The sequence below is a fragment of the Oculina patagonica genome, chromosome 5, assembly GCF_052425735.1.
Source record: "Oculina patagonica isolate OP01 chromosome 5, crgOcupat, whole genome shotgun sequence".
NCBI lineage: Eukaryota > Metazoa > Cnidaria > Anthozoa > Scleractinia > Oculinidae > Oculina > Oculina patagonica.
Window position 1 is genome coordinate 3,449,673 of NC_135762.1, and position 27,375 is coordinate 3,477,047.

The 27,375-nt window shown below is 39.4% G+C and overlaps 2 protein-coding genes and 1 pseudogene across 3 annotated transcripts; all 3 read left to right on the forward strand.

Annotated features, from left to right (window-relative positions):
- Nucleotides 1–3,425: 3,425 nt before the first annotated feature.
- Nucleotides 3,426–12,041, forward strand: LOC144654864 (uncharacterized). 2 transcript variants are annotated; one of them, XM_078515101.1, is made up of 3 exons: nucleotides 3,426–3,525; nucleotides 7,409–8,633; nucleotides 11,588–12,041. In XM_078515101.1, the coding sequence occupies exon 2, from the start codon at nucleotides 7,409–7,411 to the stop codon at nucleotides 8,618–8,620; it is 1,212 nt and encodes a 403-aa protein (XP_078371227.1). In that variant the 5' UTR covers nucleotides 3,426–3,525; the 3' UTR covers nucleotides 8,621–8,633; nucleotides 11,588–12,041. The 2 variants fall into 2 exon arrangements, with proteins under 2 accessions (XP_078371227.1, XP_078371226.1); XM_078515100.1 differs by lacking the exon at nucleotides 3,426–3,525 and adding an exon at nucleotides 5,280–5,464.
- On the forward strand, nucleotides 11,867–12,810 carry LOC144653980 (uncharacterized; annotated as a pseudogene).
- A 12,303-nt stretch (nucleotides 12,811–25,113) lies between these two features.
- LOC144653981 (uncharacterized) lies at nucleotides 25,114–26,199 on the forward strand. Its single transcript, XM_078514114.1, has one exon. The coding sequence runs from the start codon at nucleotides 25,114–25,116 to the stop codon at nucleotides 26,197–26,199; it is 1,086 nt and encodes a 361-aa protein (XP_078370240.1).
- Nucleotides 26,200–27,375: the final 1,176 nt, after the last annotated feature.

Sequence of the window (27,375 nt, forward strand, 5' to 3'; positions counted from 1 at the left end):
CGTTATTATTTTTCCGTCCCAGAACATCAAATCCCATTTTCCCAGTACAGAAAAAAGGCCAAATCCCAGATTATTTTCTCCTTCACCAAAAGTGTAGCTAATAGAAACGTTATCGTTTCCCTTTTTCCTTGAATTGCAAAGCCACGACAGTATAAACAAAAAGTGAATCAATCGTAAGTTCACGAGTTGAGGCGAATCGAAGCTTATGACATTCTCATCTCATCGATTTATAAAATTGCCTTGCGCATTGCATTAGGCAATTCACATCAACTTCCTTCCAGTTCTCCAAAGTTAACCTCTGAAAGCTGGCTACTGAAAGTTCCCGGATATAGCTCGAAAGGACAGGAATAAGTTTTATCTTATTTTTGCTGACTGTTTTCGCCTAAGCATTTATCATTTATCATCCCGGCTCTTGAGCCCGTGTCTTCGAGCATCACTTATGCTCTATGCCGGATGTGGGAGAATATTGTATTCATATTCACAATAGCTTTTCCTCCCACATTCGTAGAAACAAATGGAAATAGAGCATACATAAATTTGTTTGTGAATAAGAACTTTCTCGTTTTACTACAGAAACTAAATGAAGGAATTACTTAAGGGAGCTTCGTCAGGGAGGGCGCACCTTGAAAAAAGGCCATTTTTTTTGGGGGGGGGGGGGGGGGGCTCATTGCGAGCTAGTTCCAGTCCAATACCGAGAATACGAATATGGTCTATTATTGCTAATGCCTGGATATTTGCTTCTCTTCGCGAATGGTTTAGACATTCGTTGGTTTACCTACAAATAAGTGGCAGTCGGACTGTTCTTTGTACCTGAAAACAGAATGAGTGCAGAATGTTTTCAAGGACTTGGAGTTACCGGGAGAAAGACACAGCCCCTTCAGTGGCAGAATTGGTTCAGCCGAATCCTGGTCATCAACTTCGTCGAGATGGGCCATGTCCCAGACTCCCAGTAAGAGGAGTTGAAAGCACTCGTTTTGGTGCCTAGTCCAAGGAACTGCTACTGATATCCTCCAGATCCTCGATACACGACACCTCGGTAGTTTGATTGATGGGAACCCCCACCATTCCTATCCCACAGTCAAGATCGAGCATATTTTCGGGTTTTCTACCGACATTCGCATACCCTAGCCTGGGTACAATAGAGACATGACCGACACCGCAAACCGCGCAAGAAAAACCTCTGGCACCCAGGGTAACATTCGCAAGTCTACAGTGCAAATTAGGATTTAGACATTTAAGGTCGCGGGGGACACCTTAGGCTCATCATTATGCATTTATTTAAAGCGTATGCACGGAGTACAACGCCTGATATCGACAACTTTACGAGATATTTATGACTGGACAAAAATATGGGCGCGTGCGCGAGATTTGTAAAAAGTCCCTGTTTCTTTGATATTTTAACCAATTTAAAACAACACTTTAGCAATATACGTCCATGTAGAATGTAGGAGGTCTTTGGGCTTATTTTCATTTAAATTTGAATATTTCTGCAACTCAGAGTAATCACAAAAATATTCGGCATAAAAGGTCGTGTCCTTTTTAAAAAAAGTGTGGAATATAATTACCATAATTACATCTCTCCTTGGCAAAATGATCGTATTTAGGTCGGTACACCTTCGGAAATCTCAAAGCTTGGACTTTTCCGACAATTTCGTGTCAGAGAATACAGCACGGACACAGAACTAGAACTTCATGACTTGCCACTGCAGATAGGTAAACTATGAATACTGTAGTGTGTCATAACAGAAGCGGAATTTTAAAAGAGCGCTTTTAGAAAGAGGTAGAAGGCATTAAACCGCCATAACTTGCTGGCTTCTGTTAACGTTATGACACTCTAGAGGTATTGACTGATTAGTTTTTGACAAGATCACAGTGTGCTGTCTTCTACTCGTTTCGCAAACTCTGCCACAAAAACATGTTTTTTCCCAATTTGGCACTAACGAGGCTATAACATCGCCGTTAAATGCAATCTACCAAATAATAATAAAATAAATAAATATGTGAAGTGGTCGCACAGCCAACCAAGAGAAGCAGACAGGCATGCCACTGAGGAAAAACACGCAGGAGGCAGACAGGGAACAAAGGGGCGAGGAGAACCGGGACAACCGAGAAACAAACCAGCAGGGCAAGGGCAGGCCCGAACCGGGACCCCGGAACACCCAGCGCCCAAACCCCGGCCCGCGCCCCGAAAAAAAATAAAGATGACTTTCACAATCTTTCATCATTTCTTTATGTCTCTGTAAAATTTGAGCTTAATCGCACCCATAATAGCGGAGAAATAAGCGTTTTAAAAGATGCAGGTCAAGCAAAATTTCCCAATTTGTTCATGCTGTTGGTATCCTCCGCGACCTTAAGTCCATGTTAGGGGACATCGGTGCATCCAGTCAATATCTCGCGTGGGCGGTTTTTGCCATTTGCGACTATATTTAGTCACACTTTTTAGAAAACAATTACAAAATAGATACTGCCCTGTCATTGTTTATATTTAGCTTTGTCGTCTTCCTTGCATTCAAAAGGCCCTGTTAACGAGGAAACGGAACTTTGTTTTCTAAATTGTTTCCTTAACGCGAAGCAAATATTTTTACAAATATTCAGGAACTTTTTATTGTTTCTCAGAAACACAACTTGTTCCCGCAAACGGAAAACCATTTAGTTTTACAATGTTCCCGCAACAGTGTTTTGGCAACATTGTTCCCTCGATCGTTTGCGGAAGCCTATGGAGCTTTAGTAGACTTGCCACAAGTCGACTCTTTTGAGCGACGAAGTCGCGATAAATGATACCCTTACTAATTTTCGCGCGAACTTACTTTCGCGTAGTAATTTCCGCGATTGCAAGAAAAAAAGAGCAAAAATGTAACTACAAGGAGTCTCGACAAACGTTAACTTCGGTGACTGTACTAAAGAGGTTTTGGACGATTTACAAGCTACTCCCACTTGACAAGTAACTTGTTTGTTAGGATCTCTTCCGTCTCTTTTGTTTTGAGTCAATCTTTTAATTTAAAAGCCACCCGCAAACAAGGAAGCATTGTTGCCGAAACATTACTTCCCGTACTGTTCATTCGTTTGCGCGCACATACAACATTTGTTGCGGAAGCAAATTTTGTTTCCGAGAAACGAAAAAAGAATGTTTCCGAAGTGTTTTGATACTTCCGTAAGAAATGCTTCCCAGTTTCTGCGCTAAGGATACAATTTTGCGAACAATAATTCTTCCCTTGAGGGACCTTTTTGTATTTTTCAAAAACAATCGATCGATTTTTATCGACTGTTATCGATTAACATCGATTGGCGAATAATTATAACGAGAATAGTTACAGACTGAATTGGGCTCCTCTCAGCCGCTGTTACCATTACTTAACGATTCGTCAATTTCCGAGAAATTGGAGGTCAATTCCGAGAAAGCAGTCTGCATCTACTGATCGCGTCAAGGACAAAGAAACTGTCAATCACATAAGCAATCAAACGGGAGAAAAAGTCGCTTTTACGGCGATCGAATACAAAGCCCACAATGACTGAGTTTCGACGAGAGTTGTTGATTTGAAAACGTAGATAACGTGAACGTGTTGTTCAAATACTGGTAAAAGGTAATTCACTAAGATTTTTACTTACCTTTTACTCGTGCGACAAATACATGTTGTAATCACTAAATCATTGTTTTAGCGGCCATTATTATTTTTGTCCGTTTATCGTCGGTTGCGTTTCCTAATTTTGGGTCGGTCGGTCGGATTAGAAAACAACTGTAAAAAAATGCAAAAATCAAGGGCAATCTACTGGAATAAGCCTAGGAAGTCTGGTTCCCAAGTATCATTGCCAAGGAGGCTGGAAACAACGAAACGTGGTTACAAAATCAACATGGCGGCAATGGAGGAAAAACAGATCGATGTCGTGGTTAAAATCTGCTAAGAAAAGCGAAATAAAGATAAACCACCAACGCTTCTTTGCGATCCAATAGATTTCTGCCTGTAAAATAGGTGACAAAAAAACGGCGGTGTCACTATATATCGCTTGAGTAGAGCACACTGGATGTCCCACTCGCCTATTTGCCCATTCTCTTTTTCTCTTTTAGTTTCACGATCTTCGTTTGAGACGTATGTAGTGCGTGCTAGAACTGTTATTATTATTATTATTCTGATTGTGATTTGCTTATTCCTTCATATTCTCGACGTAACTCGTCACGCAAAAAGAAAAAAACTTAAGTTGCTATTCCGTATCAGTACTTTTTTTTTTTTTTTTGAAATTTCGCACAATTGAGTTTTAACCGTTGCAGTCTGCGTAAAGTACAAGTTCGGTTTACCGGAAGAAAAACAGTTCAAATTAAAACTGACCAACACACCGCAAATTGAGTACAATTGCAAGTTACCTTGAGAAAAATGACCCAAAATGAATACTTGTCTCTGTTTGGACTTTTAGTTGACCCTTGCACGATTTTTTCCTGTCGTTTCCAACTGTGAATTAAAGTCAGGTTGATATTTTTAATTCAGCTATTACCGTACAAGTCGATGTGAGTTAAATAGTGCCACCCCCGCGATCATGCCAGTGACATCATACGACGCCTCGATGCCATGTAAACTGACGTGAAGTGCTCATGTACTGATGTAACCTGCGATCAGGCTCTAAATAACGCCGATCGCAGGTTAGTACTGATGGAAAATACCAAAAACACGGAAGATACCAAGACTAACCTGTCTTAATAAGAGATTAATTATTTTTTGGTCGTTAAACAATTAAGAGTGATGCAATATTCGATCATCATTTCATCATAAGCATTTGCCTTGGACTTTTAATGTTTTCTCCTTTGGTATCGTAAAAAACTGCTACATCAAGATTATATCCGAACATTAGAACTGATCAGCTAAAGCAAAATTCGCAGCATTTCTTATTGATATTTCTGTTTCTTGCTGTGTTGTTGAAGAAAAAAAAAATATCAAATCGTGGTAAGTCGCGCATCGGCCGTTCCGGTGGTTTAACTTGACGTAGGGTAGAACTTCCTTTGCATTCCAAGCAGCTGACGTAAACGTAAGCGGAAAAAGAGTCGTTGTTTATTTGCCCCAGCTTCCCGTGTCGACTTTTATCACTAAATCAAGTCAAATCCGAAATTGTTTTGGGTTTAATTTATCACGCTCTCTGATTGGTTAAAATAACTCGCGCCATGCACTTAACCAATGAGATACAAAAAGTTCAACAGCGCTTGACCGGTGTAATTGTAAACGCGTATTGGAACAAACGAGTTGTTTATATCGGGTTCGTTTTGTTGTTTACGTTTGTTGTCAATAGAAATTGTTATGGCTAATTTGACTTTACGATTCTCAATTGTTTTTTTATCATGATACTTAACAATCTATATTTAGAAACTTATGGGATAGGGTATAAATATGACCGAGCTAAATGTGTGAGATTTAAAATATACTAAATCTTTCATCCTGGAGGGTGACTGAGCAGTTATCGATTCAATTCTCTGTTTTTGAAGGTAACGTACACGATTTCTTGTTTGTGCATAATCTCGGTTGCATTTTGTACTATTTTGTACGCGGTGGCGAAGTCACTGTTACCCTTTTGGAATCTATCGATAGTCCTTTGCAGTTTAATATCCATTTTCTACAATTTCCTTTGGGAGAATTCAGTTCATAATCGAGACCACTTTCAAGAGGCGCTCAGCTGAAAGTCTTTCTAATGCGTAACAAGTCGGAAATTGTTTATATTCAAAGGGAGGGAGAAAGTAAGCCGTTATTTGCACACTGAGTCACGCAAGCTTTTTAAAATACTGAAAGGCAAAGAGAAGGCAGCTAGAATCGAATCGATCACTGCTGGTATGACAAAGAGGAATTCGGTGCAATACTACGCAACAACTCTTCAGCATATTTGATTAGGTTCGATGGTCGCAGCTAAATGTGCCACAGCAGGTTTTATTTTGGGATCAGTATTCGATCCGTCAGTAAAACTCTTTGATTTTATCCTCATTTACCTGATGTATTAAGATTTACCCATTTAATTTTGAATAACGAGTGATTTGAACCACCATCGTAGGAGACGACTAAGACGCCGAGTTGTCAATATTATACCGTATATACGCACTGGCTTACAATATCAATCTGAGTGCAGCAGCATTTTTTTTTATCGGCAAATGTTTCAGTTCTTTTCGTCCCTTAACCGAGTAACGCTACATTCTATCCTTCATTGAAGCTTCTATCTTACACAAGAGTATTAAAGTATTCGCCTAACAAGCACTGTTTCCGGGGTACCGGTTACCGTGTGCCATGGAGAAGTTGAAGTTTGTTAATTCCAATCCCGGAAATTCTCGGAAATTGAAAAGACGATAAGTGATGTTGATTACTGGTCGCGCAAGAAAGTGCCTAGTTCGAATTGCAGGTTAAATTTGTTCAATTGAGTGTCGAAAATAATCTACCATTGCTTTGACTAGTTACTTTACTTCGCCCTGCTTTGATTGATTAAAAAAAAAACTGACGCCACCATCCTCAACCAATCAGACACAAAAACAAAACCGATCGTGACGTGGTCACGTTTTCCCGCGCCTGGCGCTTGTTACGTGTGTTTACTTTAAATTCTCATTGGTTCGTTGTGCTGTTACCGTTTGTTGTGATTGGCTATTGTAATTGCTTTTCGCTTCTAAGGACACGCGCCCTCTTATGTCCGACACCAACACGGGGCGCCTTAGCGGTCCTTGGGGTTACTGTTGCTTGCTGGTGCTTTCTAACTAAAAAAATATCCTTGTAGCAACTACCATAAGCAATATATGAAGAAAGATGTCAATACATGTGATACTTTTATTTGTTTACGTTGCGTGCAACACTAGCTTATCATGATATTTGTACGAAATTAGCTTTGCTAGCAGTTTTCATAAATTGTCGATTTCTTGTTCACTTAAAGTCGAATCTCCACTAGGACCACCTCTCTAAATCAGCCACGTTATTTTTGTAGCCGGTCCATAAGTCGTTCAGTGCTTCCCTCTTTCGAATACTGCAATTAATTTTACCCCCGATTTCTCGAACTCCGATCCCTAGTTTTCGAACCGATCTTCGTCTTCCTTGGAGGTTCAAAAAATCAAGATTCTACTTTATTTTAGAGACCAAAATATGCAAATGTCCATAGCGTTATTTACACCTGTAATCCTGTTCCTCTCTCGTAACAGTTTTGACCCCAAAATACACACTAAAAAGGCCAACTATATAATAGCATATTTAAAGTTTCAAGGGGGATCCTGTTAGTGAGACCTGAGTGAGGGCATTTTGTAAGGTTTTGCTTCCCTTTTCTTACACCTAATGGAGGGACGCAGCGTTTTTGCACTGTGGGCCTCACTTTCCTTTAAAAATAGAAAAAAGAGCGGGGGTTCCGTGCCCTAGATCCACTCCACAGTAGCTTTTCCTTATACGTTGCGTTTTTCTTGGTTACTCAGATGTTCCCTTGCGACACGCTTGAACCTCAAGACAGTCAAGACACATTGATGAGCAGCCATGCAGCAGGCTTGGATGAACTCATTCATCCACCTGGTTGTTCAGATCCAAATTGTCTTCTTCCATCATGCATCAATATAAAACTGCGGAGGAATCATCTGCAGACATGCAGGAAGAAAGCAGGGCGCTGCGAAATTTGTAGGCTGCTAAAAAGCAATGTCACAGATGCGTTGATCGGCCCTCCGCCTGGTCAGTTTGTTAAGCATCCGAAACGGAAACCTAAGCAGACCCCGACTCAAGCTTTACCCCAAAATGAAGACGTCAACATTGTCAAAGTCGTAAAAGCTGGTAATAGGCAGGAAAACAACTTGCCAGAGTCCCAGTCCAGCCTTATGAGTAAGCAAATAATGCCAGCCACTCGAGAACAGGTTTCATGCAGTGCTATGCTACCCCATGGCGTGACAGCTGTCAATTTTCAACATCAACAACAAAAGCATGTGGGCACATTGCTGCTAGGTAGTAAAGGGAACGATGATAGTTCAGCAACCCATTGCGACAATCAAGTCATTCAATCGCCTTTGCAAGTGCTCTGTAACGCTTTACAAGCTCTCAACACGGTTATTCAGATGGTAACGGCATCGCAGCTGGAGATGCATGTAATTCCGATTTTCAGGCAGGCTGTAGATGGCATGGAAGCAGCAGTTCTTAAACGCCTTGAAAGAAACATTGGACCAGGGCGGCCGCCTCTAATGCTCAACAACAGCCCGATGGTGTTGGGGTACTTTGAAAACGACACAACCAAACCCAATAATCAATGGGTGGCATCAGCCAGTCCACTGTTACTGCCTTCATCACCACCACCACCAGCACCACCACCAGCACCACCACCACCATTATCCTCCACTTCCTCCTCCTCCTCCTCCTCCTCTTCCTCCTCCTCCTCCTCCTCCTCTTCCTCCTCCTCGTCACCGTTGTCGTCTCCGCCATCATCATCAACAATCATGCCATTCTCGTTTACCCACGAGCGAAGTTATGAATATGTCCCCGGCGGAAACAATCAGTGGGCAGAACACATCCCAGTACAATATCCTTGTGAAGCAATGTCTATCTCAAGCCCGGTTGCAGAAATGTATGGAGGTGACCAAAGAGGCGAATCCCATTTTGATCTGCAGGATGTCATTTTGTTGGATTTCGTGGAAGAGTTGCTTGAATGAAGCCTGCAATCTGGTAAGTACCCAAAGTGCACGGGGAGAAGCTGCTTAAGACCGTTCACAGGCCTCTATTTTTTCGATCGATGAGCGCGGTGAAAGAACGGCGAGAGATTTGGACGCCAGCGCAAAACTTTCGCGCTTACCGCACACTCGCTTCGCTCGCCGATTCTCTCGCTTTTTTGTGTTGAAAAATAGAGAGGCTGTGGAGAGTCTAAGCTTTTTAGCATAGACCATTAGTCGGAATGTGTGTGCGGAGCAGAACACTTCTCGTTTTTTGTTTATGGTCAAAACATTTTTGAGCCATTCTTATAATTTCTTACACACATGCTTTCTTGTTGACAAGAAGACCGCCCTGCATTATTTTAATTTAAGCCAGCTATAAAATTACTCTTGATTACTCTCCGTTATTGCCGTTTGTGAATCAAGTTGAAGCGCGCAACAAAGTAGTTTTACTGAACAAATTGCCAAATATACTCAGCGTTTGAAATTTAGTCTCGCGCCGCTAATTGACCACTTACAAATGACAAGGCCCATTTAGACCATTGAGTTAAGCTTAATAACTAAAGACAAGCACTGCCCAACTGAGACAGGTCACATGCAATGTCTAATAACGTTGTACCTAATAAGAGCCCATCTCTTGCTCGAAGACTGAACAATACCCTAGCAGTATTTTCTATTTTTTCCTTTATACCAAAGAGGCACGCAGTGGTTATATGGTTCTTGTTTTGGCAAGAAGTCAGTGATTCGTGAAATGCACACAAATCAGTTTAGTTTTCCAAGTCAAGTGGCTAGAACAAAATAAGAAAACAACACTCGATTCGATTGGCTGAGTGAGTCAATGGCTATTAACCCACTTCAGTGACGAACAGGATCTGACGGTTGTGCTAGGCGTCAGTGAGAATATTATAGTAATCCTCAGAGAAACCACAGCGTGTGTTGCTGTTCTGTACAGGATTGAATTGGGAGATATAATTAACTTAATTTGCCTTTGCATTTTCTCAGCAGCACAGCAAGTAAAATGCTGACAAGTAAAATAACACACAAAAGCAACATGCTTATTCGTCACGCATAGAGCGTAAAAAGAACGTAACAATCACTTGCGGTAAACCAAGACGTCGGCATTTAGGACGTTTCCTGTTGACAGAACGCTTTACCGCAGGCGATTGTTCATTTTACGCTACATGCGTACCGAACTTCGATCGACCGCTAATAAACCTTCAGAACCTTTTCAGATTGAAATCATTTACTATATGAACGCCTTCCAAAATGCACTCATACTGCAACAACAGCAACAACTACAACGAAAATGAAAATCGTTACTTCCCGAGCCATTACACCTGTTCGACTAAAAATAATTTTAAAACTGCATGAGAAAGATTATTTTTAAGAAACCTGGAAGAAACCTGGATAATATAAGTTTTAATTGCAATTTATCTTTCTTAGTACTATGGTTAAGTAGTTCTATAGTGAATGTATCGAACACAAATAAAAGTTTTCCGTCCATACTAATTCGGATAAATTTAAAAACGATACGCTACATCGCACGCAACGTTGCAACGCACGAGCAGAGCTATTGTAAAGCTTATTAAACCTTTTGTTTTTGACAAAGGTCACATGACTATTTGACGTCAGCGTTTTCGAAAAGATCCGTTTTCGCCGTCCACACTACACCACCTATCCGTTGTTTTTAAATTTCTCCACTTTGAGACCGTTTTCGAAAAGCTCCGTTTATGGTAACCAAAAACGCCGTTTCAGTGTGGACGGTTGGCCTATCCAGAGGGAAAAAGATGCGTTTTCAAATTTATCCGGATTAGTGTGAGCCGGGTTTAGGAAGACTACGTAAATATGATACGATTTCGTGTATAAATATAGATTGATGATGACGATGAACTGTTCAGCTGGCTCAATCCCTCCAAAAATTTTCTCACCTCGCTATTACGGACAAAAGCTCTTGCGCCGGCAAATGCTGCAGGATAATTAACTAAAATATATTCGTATCCCAGCGTTCTCGCGATATGACGGACAAAAACGCGTTGTTTTGAAGGCACGGTTGCATCGTACGCATGAATACACCAGATATGACATCAATGCAAATCAGCTCCATCCACCCCTCGCAAAACGGTCACAAAACGAGTTCAGTACTTGCCAATCGACTTCGCACTAATACATTTCTTACACTAAACGATATATAAACATCGTACCTGTACGGCCATCTCTGTTTTTCATCAGTACAATCGGTGATTAAATAGCTTTAGGCTTTTTCAAAACACGAACACATTTCCGTAAACAAATCTCTCACATTTGTAAAGAAGGGGTTAGAGGTCCATTAATTGAACATTGAAATGGCTTTCGTGCAGACAAGCAAATTTGTTTCCCAGGAATGAAGGAAGGAAGTCAGAACATATAAATAACTTTTTACTATGGTTTTGTTCAATAACTGCACAAGTCAACTTATCGATTTATATTGCCTTAAGCTCCCATTAAATAGTATGGGGAGAGAAGTTGTTCTTATTTATAAATGGCTTTCAAAATTTAAACAAGTTAGTATTTTTATATCCCTTATCATAGTATCCTCCACTTGGGGGGGGGGGGGGGGGGACTTGAACTCCTGCATGCACGATACAAAGTTCTTCTGAGCATAATAGAACACTATTTCAGAAATTAATGCCGGTATAATCTGATTTGTCACTCCGGTTCATTCCTGTCTTATTGTGAACCACTGCACTACTCGAGGGAGAAGGCAGTGAATTGCCAACTTGGCTCGGTCGGCCAGGGGATGGCCTAAAACATTCCTCAGTAGATCGAGTTGTGGATATAGCAGAGTCAACCAAAAAACGATCCTCAAATGAGAAACAGCAGAAGGGTGTTATAGGGTTTGCGTAGTCGTCATCGATTAAGTAAATTATGATAGTTGTTAAATTAACAATTAAACGTTGACGATTTTCTTGTTTCTCATGATCATTTAATTAGGGAAAGGAGACTCAACGAAATCAGGACCACAACTATATCAACACCAGGACATACAGATGCGGAATTCTAACATTGCTTGGAGTGGTTGCACACAAAATGGTCCTTGTGACAGTCAAGCTGATACCCGTGTACAGGCATCGAGTTCAGGGATTCCCTCTAATTTTGCTGTTGGCAATCTTCAAGAAAACCAGAAGTCGCATTTAGAAAGCGAGCGTGAGGACGGCAACAGCATCGTTCCCTTAAAGCCAATATATGCATGCAGTCTGCTGGGACAACGAAATGGCTTCAGATACAAGTTTAATGGGAGAGCTTTACAACGAACTTTGGCGATCACCGGTTTCAGGGTTCCATTTGGAAAGTGCGTTAGACGTAGCTATAGATGATAGAAAGCTGTCTCTAGGAAACATTGATTCTCATATTTACTCCATGCACCAATCCTAGATGCACCAAGACTAGATGATTTCTTTGAAGTCATCGGTGAAATGAGTCTTTTCGGATCAAGTGTGGCAATGAATGCGTTCTTAACAACGCCATCAACTGATAAAATGGGCTATCTGTCCCAGTATTACAGTCCTGACGGCCTATATCAGCTGCCCCGCCATTGGTCATATCTCCAGCGTTTCGTTTCAGAGCTCTGACTTAAAAGGCCTTCAAACCCCATCCCGTGGTTTGGCCACAGCAGTGAGAAGACTGTGTAAATTACTTTCAAAACCAAGATCTGACCATTTGAATTTCGTCTTTGTTCGTCTCCTCAACAACGCGTTAAAGGAGATGGAAGACGCTATTCAACATCAGTCCAACCGTCCCAGAAGGAACAGCTGGAGGCAGAGGAACTGGGAAAACGAATCAGGTAGTGATGCTGAACCAGTGAGCACTTGGCTGAACCGTTCCTTCACTTCCAAGTCCCAGCCTTTGTCAACACTTTCCAACAAGAGAGGTAGCTGTTCAAAAACTGTGGATTTAACTGGCTTAGACGCGGACTACGAGAAGTCCCAGTCTTTGCCAGCACTTCCCGACAAGGGAGGTAGCTGTTCAGAAACTGTGGATTTAACTGGCTTAGAGGACTGCGAGAATAGTCCCGTGATTCAAAAGGAACCATTGATTGGTCTGAAAGATCGTGTCGGATGATGAGCAGTTTCCTTTCTTAGTTTCTATCTAATGGTGCCAAAAACAAGAAAGCTAGGATAAAAATGGAGACTTTATAAACTGCATGTGTTTGCTCCATTTTTTCGACGTTTTTGCTTGTTTACAAGCAAAAATGGTAGAATAGGGGTTAGTAGACAAAATTTGGATCCACATATTTGTAAACTCTCAAGGGACTTTTTTAATTTCTCAAGGGACTGTTTTAATTTCTCAAGGGATTACTTTCCGCTGTGGGTGATCACTTGCGATTTCGTGGAAAAAACGTGACTTGTCACATTTACAAACGTTATATAACAATTTTAAAAGTGACATGTCAGCTTTCTTATCTCAACGCACGTGTGTCTGAAAGGCGATCTATAAAAAGCGTCGCACAAACAATGGATTGCGTAACTAAAACACGAATAAATAATCACTAGCACTTACATCGCGTTGAGAGCAATGTTGCATGAATCGGCTTTACAACATGCGATAGTATCTACGCAGTTCGAGTGGAATTTCAGTCAAAGACAGCAAAATTCTTTCGTATTTCATCTTCAAATATAATTCGAAAGCATTCACTGTATATGTGGCTTTTGTTTAATCCTGGGTCTTGATATCCGACCCTCGCCGAGCCTAGACAAAACGCAGCTTGAGTGTAACGATTTGTTTACGCAATGTTTTCTCCGACAGTAGTCGGAAATATCCGTATTTTTTTTTCGTGCTTTTTCATGGAGCAATCGTAACGATACGGCCTTGAACACATTGAACGGCGGTCTACCTATAACAATTCAAATATAGCGTCGCAAAAACAAAGCGTCGAACGCATATTTTGCTGTTTCATTTGCTAATTTCGCTGCCGTAATCGACTGCCTCGAAAGGTCCTTGCAGTTTTAAAGTATAGAATTGTCAGATCTCGCTGAAATTTGCACTGTTTATTTGTGTAATGTTAAGGAATATGTGTATAAATACCCGGCGCGAACGAGCCATTTTTGACAAAATTATATGGCTGCATTTCCTCCGCGAAGATAGGAAATTGTTAAATTAAACTACAAAGAAACTGTAATGATAAGTTCGAAGAACAATGCACAGGATAAACCTTCGACTCATACTTGATGCAAAAACGTCGATATCTCGAAGAGACTTTGATTTATAACAATGTTGCAATTACAGTATTTCCTCCAATAATCGTTTTCTTTGAACCAATTATTTGAAACAATCGTTCTCATCCTGACCTTATAATTTTAGAAATTTTAATATAATTTTTTAACTACAAAAGATACGCTCTTTTGTGTCCAGAACTACTGTTTTCATGTTGTTTCATATTAGATGCTTGGTTACAACATGTGAGATATTGATTGTTCGTGTGTTTGTGTTAATTGTTCTTTGCTTTCCAAAGTTCTGTTATCCGTCTTCTTTTTTGTTACAAGTTTTAGACGACCCCATACAAGGAAACTTAGAAATAATCTCCCTTCTTCGGTCTACAAAAACGGAATAATCACCCAGATTGATTACTGAGGGAAATACGGTGTTAAGAATCAATATATGTATTACGTGTTGCTACTGGATTGATGGCGTGAGACTATTTGTAAAAAATGAACATAGTAACGAAAAATTTATACAGTCATTACTTAAAAGCATAAATTTATAAGCATAAAGTACTTTATGCTATAGCTTTAGTTTAAATTAATATACTTTAAATGAGACTGAAAACAACAGCTTAACTAAATTCTTCGAGGCATATCACATAATCTAGCCACTTAAAGATAAAATAGAAATTGGTACCCTGATCTGAAGAGCGGAAGCTCGGGGTTTGGGTTGTCAGATAGGAGACCAATAACATCGATCTCAGCTCGCTAGTACAATTTTGTGATCTATTATTTTACACGGCGCTATCGAAAGTTCTAGAAAGACTCTTTATATGATAATAAGGATGAAACCATTTCTTAGGAGCTAAGTTAATTGTTTGATAACATGACTAGATAATTTTTCAAGATTACTTCCTACTGCATAATGGCAATGAAATCTTCAAACTAGTATTATCAACCAGGGATTAAAAATGGTAATTACTGGCATAAGGATTATTCCAAGTGATATCCTCACCAGCCCCAGTACATGAAAAATGTATTCATAAATAGATTTTAGGAGGTTAGAATATCTTTAAATATACACTTTTGGGGGTTAGTCACCTTGCCAGCTGGGAAATGTGGGTATCTTGAAATGGAATGCTCACAGAAGAAGCACAGAGAAACCACTAGTGCTGATGCTATTCCTGTAAATATACTTACTTAATGACCAATTTTAGTTTTAATTCAAATGAAAAATCTGTAAGCTGCTGCTGATGTTTTAATAAACGAGAATAAACTGACACAGTAGCATGAGTGTTTGCTCTTCTTCGAGGTCTCTTTTATTTCTGGGCGCTGACACTTTATTCTCGCAGCAAAAGAAGTAGACAAGCAAGCCGGCCAGGTAGCCAAACATTCAGCCAACTAGTCAGCCAGCCGGCCAGCCGGTCAGCCAGCCAGTCAGTCAGTCAGTCATTCAGTAAGTCAGTCAGTCAGTCAGTCAGTCAGGCAGTCAGTCAGTCAGTCAGTTAGTCAGTCAGTCAGTCAGTCAGTCAGTCAGTCAGTCAGTCAGTCAGTCAGTCAGTCAGTCAGTCAGTCAGTCAGTCAGCCAGCCACCCAGCCAGCCAGCCAGCCAGCCAGCCAGCCAGCCGCCCAGCAAGCCAGCCAGCCAGCGAGCCACGTAGTCAGTCAGTCAAAATATTACTAACTAAGGTTAAAAATGATTTATTAATAACTGTTTTATTGTTGTTCTTAATATTGGACTGTTTTAACTGTTCTTAATATTGGACCGGGTCAGTAAAATCTCTGTGTCAATGCTTGATCTGCATTGACAAGACCTAACTCCGTAGGTATATTCATACAGCACGACACTCGCGCTTTGTACAAACTGCACTTGTTCAAAGAAAAATAAAAGCTTCGTAGAATTCTTACTTTCCCTGTTTCCACCTGTCACCTCTTTGACTGACTTTACCCGGCTTATTCCCTCGCCCAACAGACACCTCGCTACTACGTACATCCCTTGATCACGTACAGAAGCTTTAAGCCGGGTTTACACGAGCAATGTTTTTGTTTACATATATACATTTGATCGTGTAGATGACACAACAATTATTTGTCAGCAGTCCAAAGTTTAGTTCACCAGTAATGATCTTGGACAGCAGAGATAGGCACAGTGATACGCACGGACAGTGCTAAGCAGGAGTTTGGGAGATTGGGGACCACATATGCTGACGCAATATTTGCCACATTTTATTCGTATTTGACAACTTTTATTTGTCACATAAAAGCTAACTCGCCAGGTTGTCAATGCAACAAAGATATTTGTGGTTTACATGGAGAACAGTTAACTAAAGGAAGTGCGTCATTTTAATGTTCCGGGTCTTTCTTTAAGTCACAGCCAATGTTTCAGACCGGAAGTGGTAAACGGAAAACTCGGAAATTACAACATACTACAAATATGCAATAAGATGTTTTAAAATTATATGAACCATATTAAACATGACACTCTCAAGTGCTTAACAGTGTCCCGATGCCTCACTACTGATATTGAATAACCTTTGTTGCATATAAAGATTATTACCTCGTAGAAAGGTGTTTAAAGTCCAACCCAAGAGCTCTACCACACAGTTTACCTCTCCCCTGTATCATTTTGGACCTAATCTTTATCACGTGACTACAGGTTAGTCAGAAATTGTCACTATTCTATATAAATTGTATCAAACTCAGTTTTTCGTTGTTGTAAGATTGCTTACGTACATGCATGGCATAAACGCATTTGTTCCCCCCAAAGTATTTATTCTGTCTTTTTGCAAATATATGGGAAGCTTTCATATCAGGGGTTTAAAATTAAAACCATAAATATAACAGCTATACGCGGGTTATGCCAAAATTCTTTATTTTAGTTTGAGTGGTACGTTAAAGTTTTCCTTTAGGTAGTATATCTACTTAATAAGTCGTGAAATTCACTACATCACTTGCAGAACGAAATGATAATACATTACTAGCTTTGTGATTTAAGACTAGAAGCTTCTAGAGAGCCTCTTTTTAGTCAGCTAATGTAATTATTAGAGCGACAATTTATCGGTATAAATCCTTATTTCTGGCTTACTTACAATGTAACCCTTAACAGTCTCGAAACTATTTTTCTTATTCTATGGAAGATTGAATGATCAAGAGTTGTTTGTGTCAAGATAGAGGTATATATGAGAAATATATCTCACGATATAATTTAACTCCATAATATCAGCATGTCTAGTTTAAAGTCTAAATAATAGCAAGCCTTAGTACTGCGCATTTCTAAATTGAGCCTTCTACAATCTCCACGGAGTATGAAATAGGATACAATTACTCTGGCTTGAAATCAAGATAAGCGAAATTTGTTTGCTAGAAAGATGTATATACATATAGTCAAGGGCTTTGTTTCGGGTTTGATTTTTATAGACAGGTTTCCGAGAGTAAAGCTTACATCTAAATGATTTGCTCTGAGAGAGAATGTTTATCAGACCCAACAATATTCCTTAGCAAACAAACAGCCTAATACTGATAGCAAAACGTGCATAGTAACTGATGTATGTACCCCGTGCGAATGTTTATACCGAGACACAACATTTCGCCTAGCCTATTACAAGTTAAAAGCTGGCCTGTACGGAAAATTTAGACCTCTGGAAAATCGTACTAAAAGAAGCTATATCCCTGACTCATTGTAACTTTAACAATCAAGTACTGACCATTCATGATCACACACTCACGTATGAAATTATCCACCCCTCTAAACGTCTCTCCACTACGATGCATTGAACTGAACTTTCCCCTTGTTGCACAATTAGTGATTATTTACAAGAGGAAGCCATTTGAGCTGTGCTTTACTTCAGGTTTCATTCTGTTGCACTGTTTGCATGAGCAAACTAATTTTCGAGCAACCATTAGTAGTACCAAAAGGTGTACAAACTAGGTCATAAAACAAAACTGATTTGATAACAAACGTCGAAAGAATTAAAAGCCTTTATTTGCCGCATTGTATAATTGTAGGCCGAGAAACATACCAACTGCAGATTTTTAAAACATTTCGAAATGACAGTCACTGCTTAAATCGACCCTCTAGCTGAAAGAGAAACTAGTAAATGGAACGATCCTCTTTGTTGGAAAACTATGAACAGGAACTTTTATTATAAGTTTCAGGCAGTATACAAAGTAAATAAAAAGCTAGCTGTTATAGAGCCTTCAGTAATCGGAAATCTATTGGTAAACCGGCAAGGATACTTTTGGTGTATATAGCGAGCTTAATATCAGCAAAGAGCAGGAAGTCTGAAGAATAACATTTAGGAAAACATACTTCACAAAACAGACGAAATGTTCTCGATCATGAGTTGATCTGAAGAAAGCTATAAAATATTAAAACAAAACAAATTCAAAAGCATCGCAATTCCACTATTTCGACTTGTTTGATGCTTTATTTACTATGTCACAGACGCAGCCATTTTCTAGGCTTATTCCTTTGTATTTGACTAGTTGCTCTAAACACCTCCCGACCACTTCAATCCACCTCAACCACCACGATGCTCGACGGCATGTGTCACAGGCTTACATAGTGCAGTGGATATTCGAATAAAGCAAATCTTTAATAATGACAGCAATAAAAATTTGTTGACTCTAGGGCAGAAGCGATCGGGAGCAACTAAGGACGAAAACCGAACAACATGTAAGCATTTTGGCTTTTCGCATCAGTCTCTCTGGTTTTATGTAAGCCGCTTTCAGTTGAACCGAGTCACGCATTGACTTGCAATTGACGAATTAGTTGTTGACTTCAAGTGAAAACATTTCTTACACAAAACGATATACAAACATTGTACATGCATGATCATCTTGAGTTTTTCATTATTGATAGACATTAGAAGCTTAAGCCATCATCATTTTTCGATTTAATAGCCTTTAGGCCCTTCTAAAACACGAATAGTTATTTCCGTAAACAAAACCTCATTAATCGGGCGTGGCCGATTTAAGGTTTACCCTTTGGTCGTCCTAGAGCGTAGTCTCCTGGCGCGGCCAAAAAGACGGGGATAGCTCGGGGTTGCTACAAAACCGCTACGGGTGACGCATACCGCAATGGTTTTCATTTTAGTTTTGACAGGAAATCGTTGCAGGCACACTTGGTCGACTTTTGGGTTAATGTGTAATCAGATTGTGTTTTTTTGCTTCGGCGGAAGGACAGAGAAAAAAGCTTACGGTGCAAAGTACAGTATGGGGCCCAGTTCTCGGCCACTTTTGACGTAAACTTGTATTTCTTACCTCAGAAGAACCGCAGGAACTTGAAATTTCTCCCAGAGCTAGCTACATTATTCAGCTTTTTGGTGTAAAGCTATCGACCGGACAAAAATTAATTTTCCCGAGCAATAATAAAAATAAAAGCTCCATTTGTGGGCCCAGTTCTCGGCCACCTTGGCCCAGTTCTCGGCCACTTTTGACGTAAACTTGTATTTCTTACCTCAGAAGAACCGCAGGAACTTGAAATTTCTCCCAGAACTAGCTACATTATTCAGCTTTTTGGTGTAAAGCTATCGACCAGTCAAAAATTAATTTGCCCGAGCAATAATAAAAATAAGAGCTCCATTTGTGGGCCCAGTTCTCGGCCACCTTGGCCCAGTTCTCGGCCACTAAAAAGCTTGTGCGTAATTATCTGTAAAAAAATGCTCAATTAATTTTCACAGTCATAAAATCACTCTGTAAACCTATTTATACTATATCGATCCCAAATTATTTTTATGATGCTTTGTTTACTTTAGAAAAGAAGGATTTTAACGCGCCTAGTTGCCTATGTGCAGGTTCTGGCAAAACCGCATTGTGTGACCCGTGCATTTAGATGGTTTATTTTGCAGTGAAAAGGTCTTGAAAGATTTAGGTGTTGTAGAAATAATAGACAAGACAAGAGTCAGCTCAAAACTTAGAGATAAGATTGAACTTTATTTTTAAAACATTTATTTCTTTCATTCTGGCAGCAGCAGATGAAATTATATTAAAAACCAAGCGCTAAGCTGTGATAGCGAGCAGGGTGGCCGAGAACTGGCAAATACGCAAACGTCGCAAGAAAAAATTTCGAAGTAAATTAAGACCAAAAAATACAACGGTTCAACGAAAAGTTAACTAAAGCAGAAAGCTGAATTATTCTACGTTTCACATGCCAAAAATTAGCTCGTATGGTGGGGGCTTTTGGATAAAATACGAATTTAACTACATCCATGAATTTGGAGCCGTAAACAAACAACTTTTTCGGGAATGCAAATTCACCTACCTCCGCGTAAACTCGACGTGTGAGCTTTCTATATCGAATTGAACGATCAAACTCAAGATACTTAAAGCACATGAATCAGTCTATCGTTTGAAGGAAATACCTTTTTCTTTTGATTCAACTGGAGTGTGAAAAAACGCGTTAAACACAAAGTGGCCGAGAACTGGACCCGGCCGAGATACTGGGCCCCATACTGTACTGATATTCACCATTGTGAAATTGCACTTACTTTGACAAGTTAAAGTTATTTTTGTAAATGAAAAAGGTAACGTCATTGATGTCACGCAGTGTTTTTTTTTAGCAAACTAGATGGTTTGCTGGTTTCTGACTATGAATGGGGGTGTGATCTTGCGGTATATTTTTTGAGCCTGACTCCGCCGTAAAACTTTTTTTTTTATTTAGCAAGAACTGTGTCGATTTTCATTTCTGAACAATTGGTCGTCAAGTCGTTTGTCACAAAGAGTAGAATGTTTGTACAGCATGTTTTGGAATTATTTTAGATTTGGTTAGTAAGACGCTTCTGAAGACCTGAGCAAAACATTGGGAATGTACAGTATTAATAGGAACTTGAATGGAATTTTTCACAAGTTGGATAAAGGTATCAACTGAAAAAAATGGAATTCAAAATGAGAACTTGGATTTTGTTGTAATTAAATTTTATCGCGGATTGGATGTATAATATCACGGCTTTGAAAGTCTTCAAATAATTAGAAAGGTTCCTTTCTTCCTTTTGATCTTATTGTTATTTTTATGTATTGATTATTCGAAAGTGGTTTTCGTTGATACGAAAAAAAAACGGGTTTTCACTGAATTGCCTGAAGTATTTTTAGACGTGATAATATTGGCTTAATCAAATTACATCGTGCACGAAATATTTGTTATTCTTTTGTCTTGAAACTTTGAGGAAATTGAAATTTTTGTTTGACAGTAGTGTATGAAAGGCATTTTATAGAACTGAATAAAAAATAAGAAACATTGATAAAGGTTATTTCAAAGATTTATTTTGCCTGATTTTGAAGGGTTTCAGGAGTTTTAAAGAGTGCTGGTAAACGGCTGTATGTTGTTTGTGATTACGGATCTTATTTAGTTTCGAACGCTCTAATTTTTGAAAGGTTAAAACAGGTTAAAACCGGGCGGTTTCATGAGTTTTTTGGGTAGAAAGGTACGGTGGTGGTCAAAAAAAAATGTTTAGAAAGGAATGACTGTAGTAGCACGTAAGTCGGAGGTTTGCGTGAGTCACGGGGTATAGTATGCGTGAGCTGGATTTCCGGCGTCATAACGGGCCGGCATGTTTTGTTTACTGAAAGATACACTCGACGTTTAATAAGCTTAGTCGGCTTGGGAAACTATTTTAAAAATGAATGTTGTAATAGTTAATTAATAGTAATCTAGAATTAACCCACTCTCGATTGGAGTCTGTTCTGGATTCGCGCTACCTTTTCGCCGCGAAGGAATTTTGTAAAATTTCGCTAGTGGAAAGAGGTACTGAACAGTATCAATAACTCAAAAGGAGGAAGTTCTTTGTAGCTCTGAATTAAGACGTATGATAAAATTTTAGAATAAGAAACTTTCGATATATGGTTTTTATATTGGTTCTGTCAATTTCCTTTTGTGGCAGATTTTTTGAGAATCAGCTTTTCTTTCGTGTGATGACAGACACAGGACAGAACGAGAGGTGGATGAGAAAGATGCCGAAGATGAATAGGCACCGAAAAACGACAAGAACCGTCAAGGACTTATCTTTAGAGGGCGGGGAGTTTTGGCATACTGTATTTCGAGGACTGGACTGGACTAGTAAAACGCGGACTAGTAAAACGCGGACTTGTAAAACGCGGACCTTCGACCTTATTTGCTTCTGACTTCTTTCTGAGGTTACTGTTTTTTTTGAGACATTATGTATTGAAGAGAGCCGTAAGATGATTGTGGCCAAGGAATTCGAAGTGTCTAGAGGCGTTTTACAAGTCCGCGCGATCCGCGTTTTACTAGTCCGCGTTTTACTAGTCTAGTCCAGTCCAGTCTACAAGTTAAAGACACATTAAGACCACCCCACTGTGAATTGCCATAGCACAGACAAAATTATAGTCAATATCTTATGTGTTTTTAAGAGAATTACATAAGAACCAAGGCATGTCTTGTCTTGCCTTACATTGACATGCAATAATTTGGAAATACTAAGCTCGTAACAGTTTAAGACAGAATCCATCAGGAATTTGAGTAACATTAATTTTAGTTACGCAAAAATTGAGCACCAGAATAATTTAAATCCTTGTGTTCTTTTCATACCTTGTTAAAGGCTTGACATGTGATAACACCAACATAACACCAACAACAGTTCTTTATCAGTGGGGATTGAAGAAAAAAATGGAAACATCATCACACAGTTGACCCCCATGCAAAAACACTCCAGGATGTCACGGGACTGTTTGGTGTCCGTCTGCCAATTTCTAACTTCAAATTCCAATGTTAAATTCACATTAAATTTTCAATATTTCTTAGTTGTCTAAATTTTACTAATTCTTTTAAAAAAACTATCACCTGCCAAACATCCCCAAAAATCACTCAAAAAATTACAAAATACCGCAATACATAGATACATGGGATGAGTGAAGTTTCCTTGGATTCCCTGAAACACCAACAAGATATTTCCGTTTAAGGTGGCTGATAATGGGTTTCAGTATTTCCCAGTCCTTATACTTTGGTTCAGGACTAAAAGCCTTCATCAATTGCTATTACAGTAATGGTATGAAACAAATGACCAATCATTCATCAACAAGTTGTGATCATTTTCTTGACAATAGTAGTTCCCCGGTAAACAGTTGTAGTACTGTCCCATCAAAGTGCAATGCCTGGAAAATACCGAAAAGCACACGACCTTCAGGTGAAACCGCACCTTACAGTATTACCAATACACTGCACTTTGCTAAGTCTTAAAACTTTACATTGTCTAGTCGTCTACTTTAATCGTTTATTTGTATTGTGTGAGATACATTTATAAATTGAAACCATCATGTCATTAAGTAATAATGCAATCTCGACAACGTTCTAGATATTATATTATGCACACTAATACAGCTCATGCAAGCCCTGTGACTTACACAAACACAGTCGGACTGAGTGCTACTTAAGTAACTGCTTCGTGGTTTCTGCTGTACTGAACCCTGCCTTTCAAGGCAAAGCGCCCGATTTTAAGCTTCTCAAGCTTCTCAATGTTCTTGTTTTGTAAAGAACTGAGCGGTTAGACATTTTAATTAAACATTGAAAAGGCTTATGTGCTGGCAAACTAATTAGTTATCCAGGAAGGAAGGAAGGAAGTAATTGTTATTTTTCTCAGCAACTCAACAAATCAAATAATAATAATAAAATTGAAGGAGGAGTAAGAATTTTTCTTATTTGTTTGTAAAAGTTAAATATTAAACAAACGAATTTCCTCTTTTCCTCTTTTGATATTCTTTTCGTAAATTGTGTTAACTACTTGCTCCGGAAAAATATTGAAATGAAAATGAAATATTTATGCATTCTGTGATGATGAAATCTCAGCTGCACATATACTTGACTAGACTTATATCCTAAATATCCTCTGGGAGAATAGGGCCATTGATTCGTTTCCTCCATTCTGTCTCTTGAAACTTTGACTGCTTCTGTCTAGGTGGCAAAACCCATCTTCTGTCTTTTTTCTTCCACAATTCTCCTCCATGTCTTTAGGTCTCCCTCTGCTCCTCTTTACCTCTGGTACCCAGGTTAGAGCAATGCGCGGATTCTCTTGGTGGTCCATGCGCAGTACATACCCTACCCAACGCCACCTTCGCCTCCTAATCTTTTCATTTGACACCCTCATTGGCCAGTATAATTTCTAGGTGTCCTCTGTAGACACCTGTAAAGAAATGTGTCCAGATGGTCTCTTCTCTCTTGGCCATTCTCCAGGTTTCACACCCGTAAAGACCCATTGCTATGACGTTGGACTTGTTGGTCGTTGGACTTGCCCCTCCGTGCTTGGTTATTTTTGCTCCTAGTTAGTCAAAGCTGTCCACATCTTCTACTTGCTGCCCACCAACTACGACTGCAGTGCTGTTGTTTGCAATTTTCCTAATGAGTTTGGTTTTCGTGGTGCTAATTTTCAAGCCCCTTCCCTTCCCCTTCCTAGGTCGTCTACGAAGTCTACATCCTCTAGTGTAGTTGTCATCTTCCACCTAATACCTGTCCCTGTATGGACAACTGTTCTCCTCATCATCCAGGCTATCACCAAGGGAAACAAAAGCCCAGACATATTGCATCCTTGCTTGACCTGACTTCACCTCGAACCAATCTGTCCTTCCTGTCAAAATAAACAAAGTTATAGAGTCACAGCTGTGACATTCTCCGTTATTTAGTCTTGATCAACTGCGCTACTCTAGGGTTTTAAGAACGCCCCTGGAATAATCCTTTGAAGTAACTGTTGCACGTTTAAATTCTGAGCCTACAACTTGACTAAAAAATGCCGCACCCTTTTTAGCAGTGTGTTAGGTCAAACGAAACCCATGTACATAGCTAAGTGGCAAACCACAGAATGCTATTATGGGCTTCATGTAGAATCTAACTCGTTCAGAATAATTTGGGTTTGTGTCCGGAACTTAGAAGCTAGGAAAATAACAATTAGGCTTACATTAAAGAAAAAATGTTCACGGTTTGAGAAATGCCTTAACTAATTGTGACCCGGATTGTAAAATCAAATTTTAATTAATAATTTGAACATATATAAAAAATGCATTAAAAATTATAAAGGACAGAAGCCATGCATCGGGATCATGACATAAATAACTCTGTATAAGCTTTGTATGAGGAGGTGATTTAATGAGAATATTTTACTGAATGAATAATTCCTCTTTAGTTCTCGTAAACAAATTAAATTAAAGCAGATACACAGAATCTAGCATAGCCCAAACATAGATTATAGAACATACCATGACCCAACTTCCTTTAAAGCCAATATATTCAAATGTGGAGATAGTTTTAACTATCTCCAGATTATTAACTTTAAAAAGTTAATAATTGATTGTCGTTCTTCTTTAGCCAGAAGAAACTCAATGAAGTCAGAACCGCAACTCAGTCAATACCTGAACAAACTGATGCAGAATTCCAACACTTCTTGGAATAGTTCCACACAGAATGAATCTTCTTGTGGTATTCAAGCTTATACCGAAATAGAATCGACTTCAGACGCCATCTTTAATTTTCCTGATGGCAATCTCCAAGGAAACGAAATGTTGCACATAGAGAGAAAGCTTGAGGACGGCAACAGCAGCATTCCCTCAAAGCCAACATGTGATGAGCATTCCATGGTGGACAGCGAAATGGCATCTGTAGCCGAGCTTTTTGACGAATCCTGGCCATCGTTCGTCTCAGACTTCCATTTGGAAAGTGTGCCAGATGTAGCTGAAACGAAACTGTCTCCAGAGAGTATTGTCTCAGATATGTCACTTCTGAGTCCAGATAATGCACCAAGTCTAGATGATGTCTTCCAAGTCCTTGACGAAATTGACGCTGTCAGGTCAGCACTGCCAATGGATGCATCCTTGTCAACGCCATCAACTCATCCAATGGTCGAACTGTCCCAGTCGTACAGTTCCGATGGCCTACACCAGCTTCCCACTTCTCATATTTCAAGCTCAGATCCGTGCAATTCGTTTCAGAGTTTTGACTTTAACCTCATGAAAGGTCTTCAAAGCCCATCCCGTGGTTTGGTCACGGCAGTGAGAAGGCTGTGTGAATTGCTATCTGAACCAAGAAATGACCATTTGAATTTTGTCTTTGTTCGTGTCCTCAACAACGCGTTAAAGGAGATGGAAGACGCTGTTCGACATCAGTCCAACCGTGCCAGAAGGAACAACGAGAGAAACAGGAAATGGCCAAATAAGTCTGCAAGTGATGCCGAAAGAAGCTTTGAACCAATGAGCACTGGGCCGAGCCGTTCCTTCACTTCCAAGTCCCAGTCTTTGTCAGCTCTTCCCAACCAGATGAGTAGCTGTACCGAGACTGTGGATTTAACTGGCTTAGATGACTGGAAGAATGAGAACTTTCAGCTGCGGATTGAAAAGGAATCATTCATTGCTCTAGATGACACCGTGTCGGAGTTTGTGCATGAGCAATTTCCTATCCTACTTTCTATGTAATGCTGCTGAAATTGACAATGCTAGGATAAAATAGAAGAATTAATCGAAAATACAATCACGTACACCAAGGAAAAATAATGCACTTATACATGTATATAATTATCTACACTTTATACTATAGTTTTAGTTTGATACACTTAATATACGAGATAGACTTAATGAGACGGGGAAATAATGGTCAGTTATATATATATTTATCCTGTAGCATATCACATGATTTAACCACTTAAAAAACAACAACAACAAAAAAACAGCAAAAAAAAAAGTTACAACGCAATTGCTAGGCTGAAACATAAGTCGTTTCCTCGGCCAAGTCCATCCAAGTCCCGGGGGGGGTTAAATTTGAATGTTTCAAATATTAACTCCCGATAGAGTTAGCAAAAATGTGGCTAGTTGACCTGAGATAATGTAATTCTGAATCAACTTGCCAAATATATATGTGAAAGGTGGATGAACTGTGCTGTTCAGGTTACTGTAAATGTACATGTGTCTCAGTTGTGTTGACCAATTTTCTTTAAAAGGAGTTAAAAATGATAAAATCAGATTAACTTGTAGTAGATGAAGACAAATCTCTGACCTTTCGGATAAATAAACAAATGTATCACGAGTGCTTCCTGTCCTTTGACGTGATCTTCTTGTAATGGTTTTGCGCTGGATTCCGGAGCAAAAGGGATGGTGAACGTTTATTATATTTATTATGTATTTATTGCACCAGGACAAGAAGCTTTATATTCTCACAGCATATCTCTCCAACAAGGAGTATGGAAGAATATCGGTGAATTGTTTATATGGCGACCCATCTCATCTAGGGCCCGATTATTTAAAGCACGACTAAGCAAATCCAGGGTCAATCCTGGGTGAGCGTGAATTTTGATTTCAGTGTTTTAATTTTTAATTTGTATTTTTTCTGTCCTTCAGTTTTGACCTCGACTAATCTCAAACTTCACAAAACAAGTTAAATACTGTAAGTTAAATATTGTTATACAAGAGGAATTGAACCTTCGATCCGCTTTTAATCCTGGGCTTTCGAAGAAACTGCCCAAGTGGGTAGCTAAGTAAACGAAATGCTGCACCTAGAGATAAAGCTTGAGGATGTCATTTTTTACGAACATTTAACTGATCGGCTGTGACGGAATACCGTATTTATTCGATTAAGCGCCCAACCTCGAATAAGCG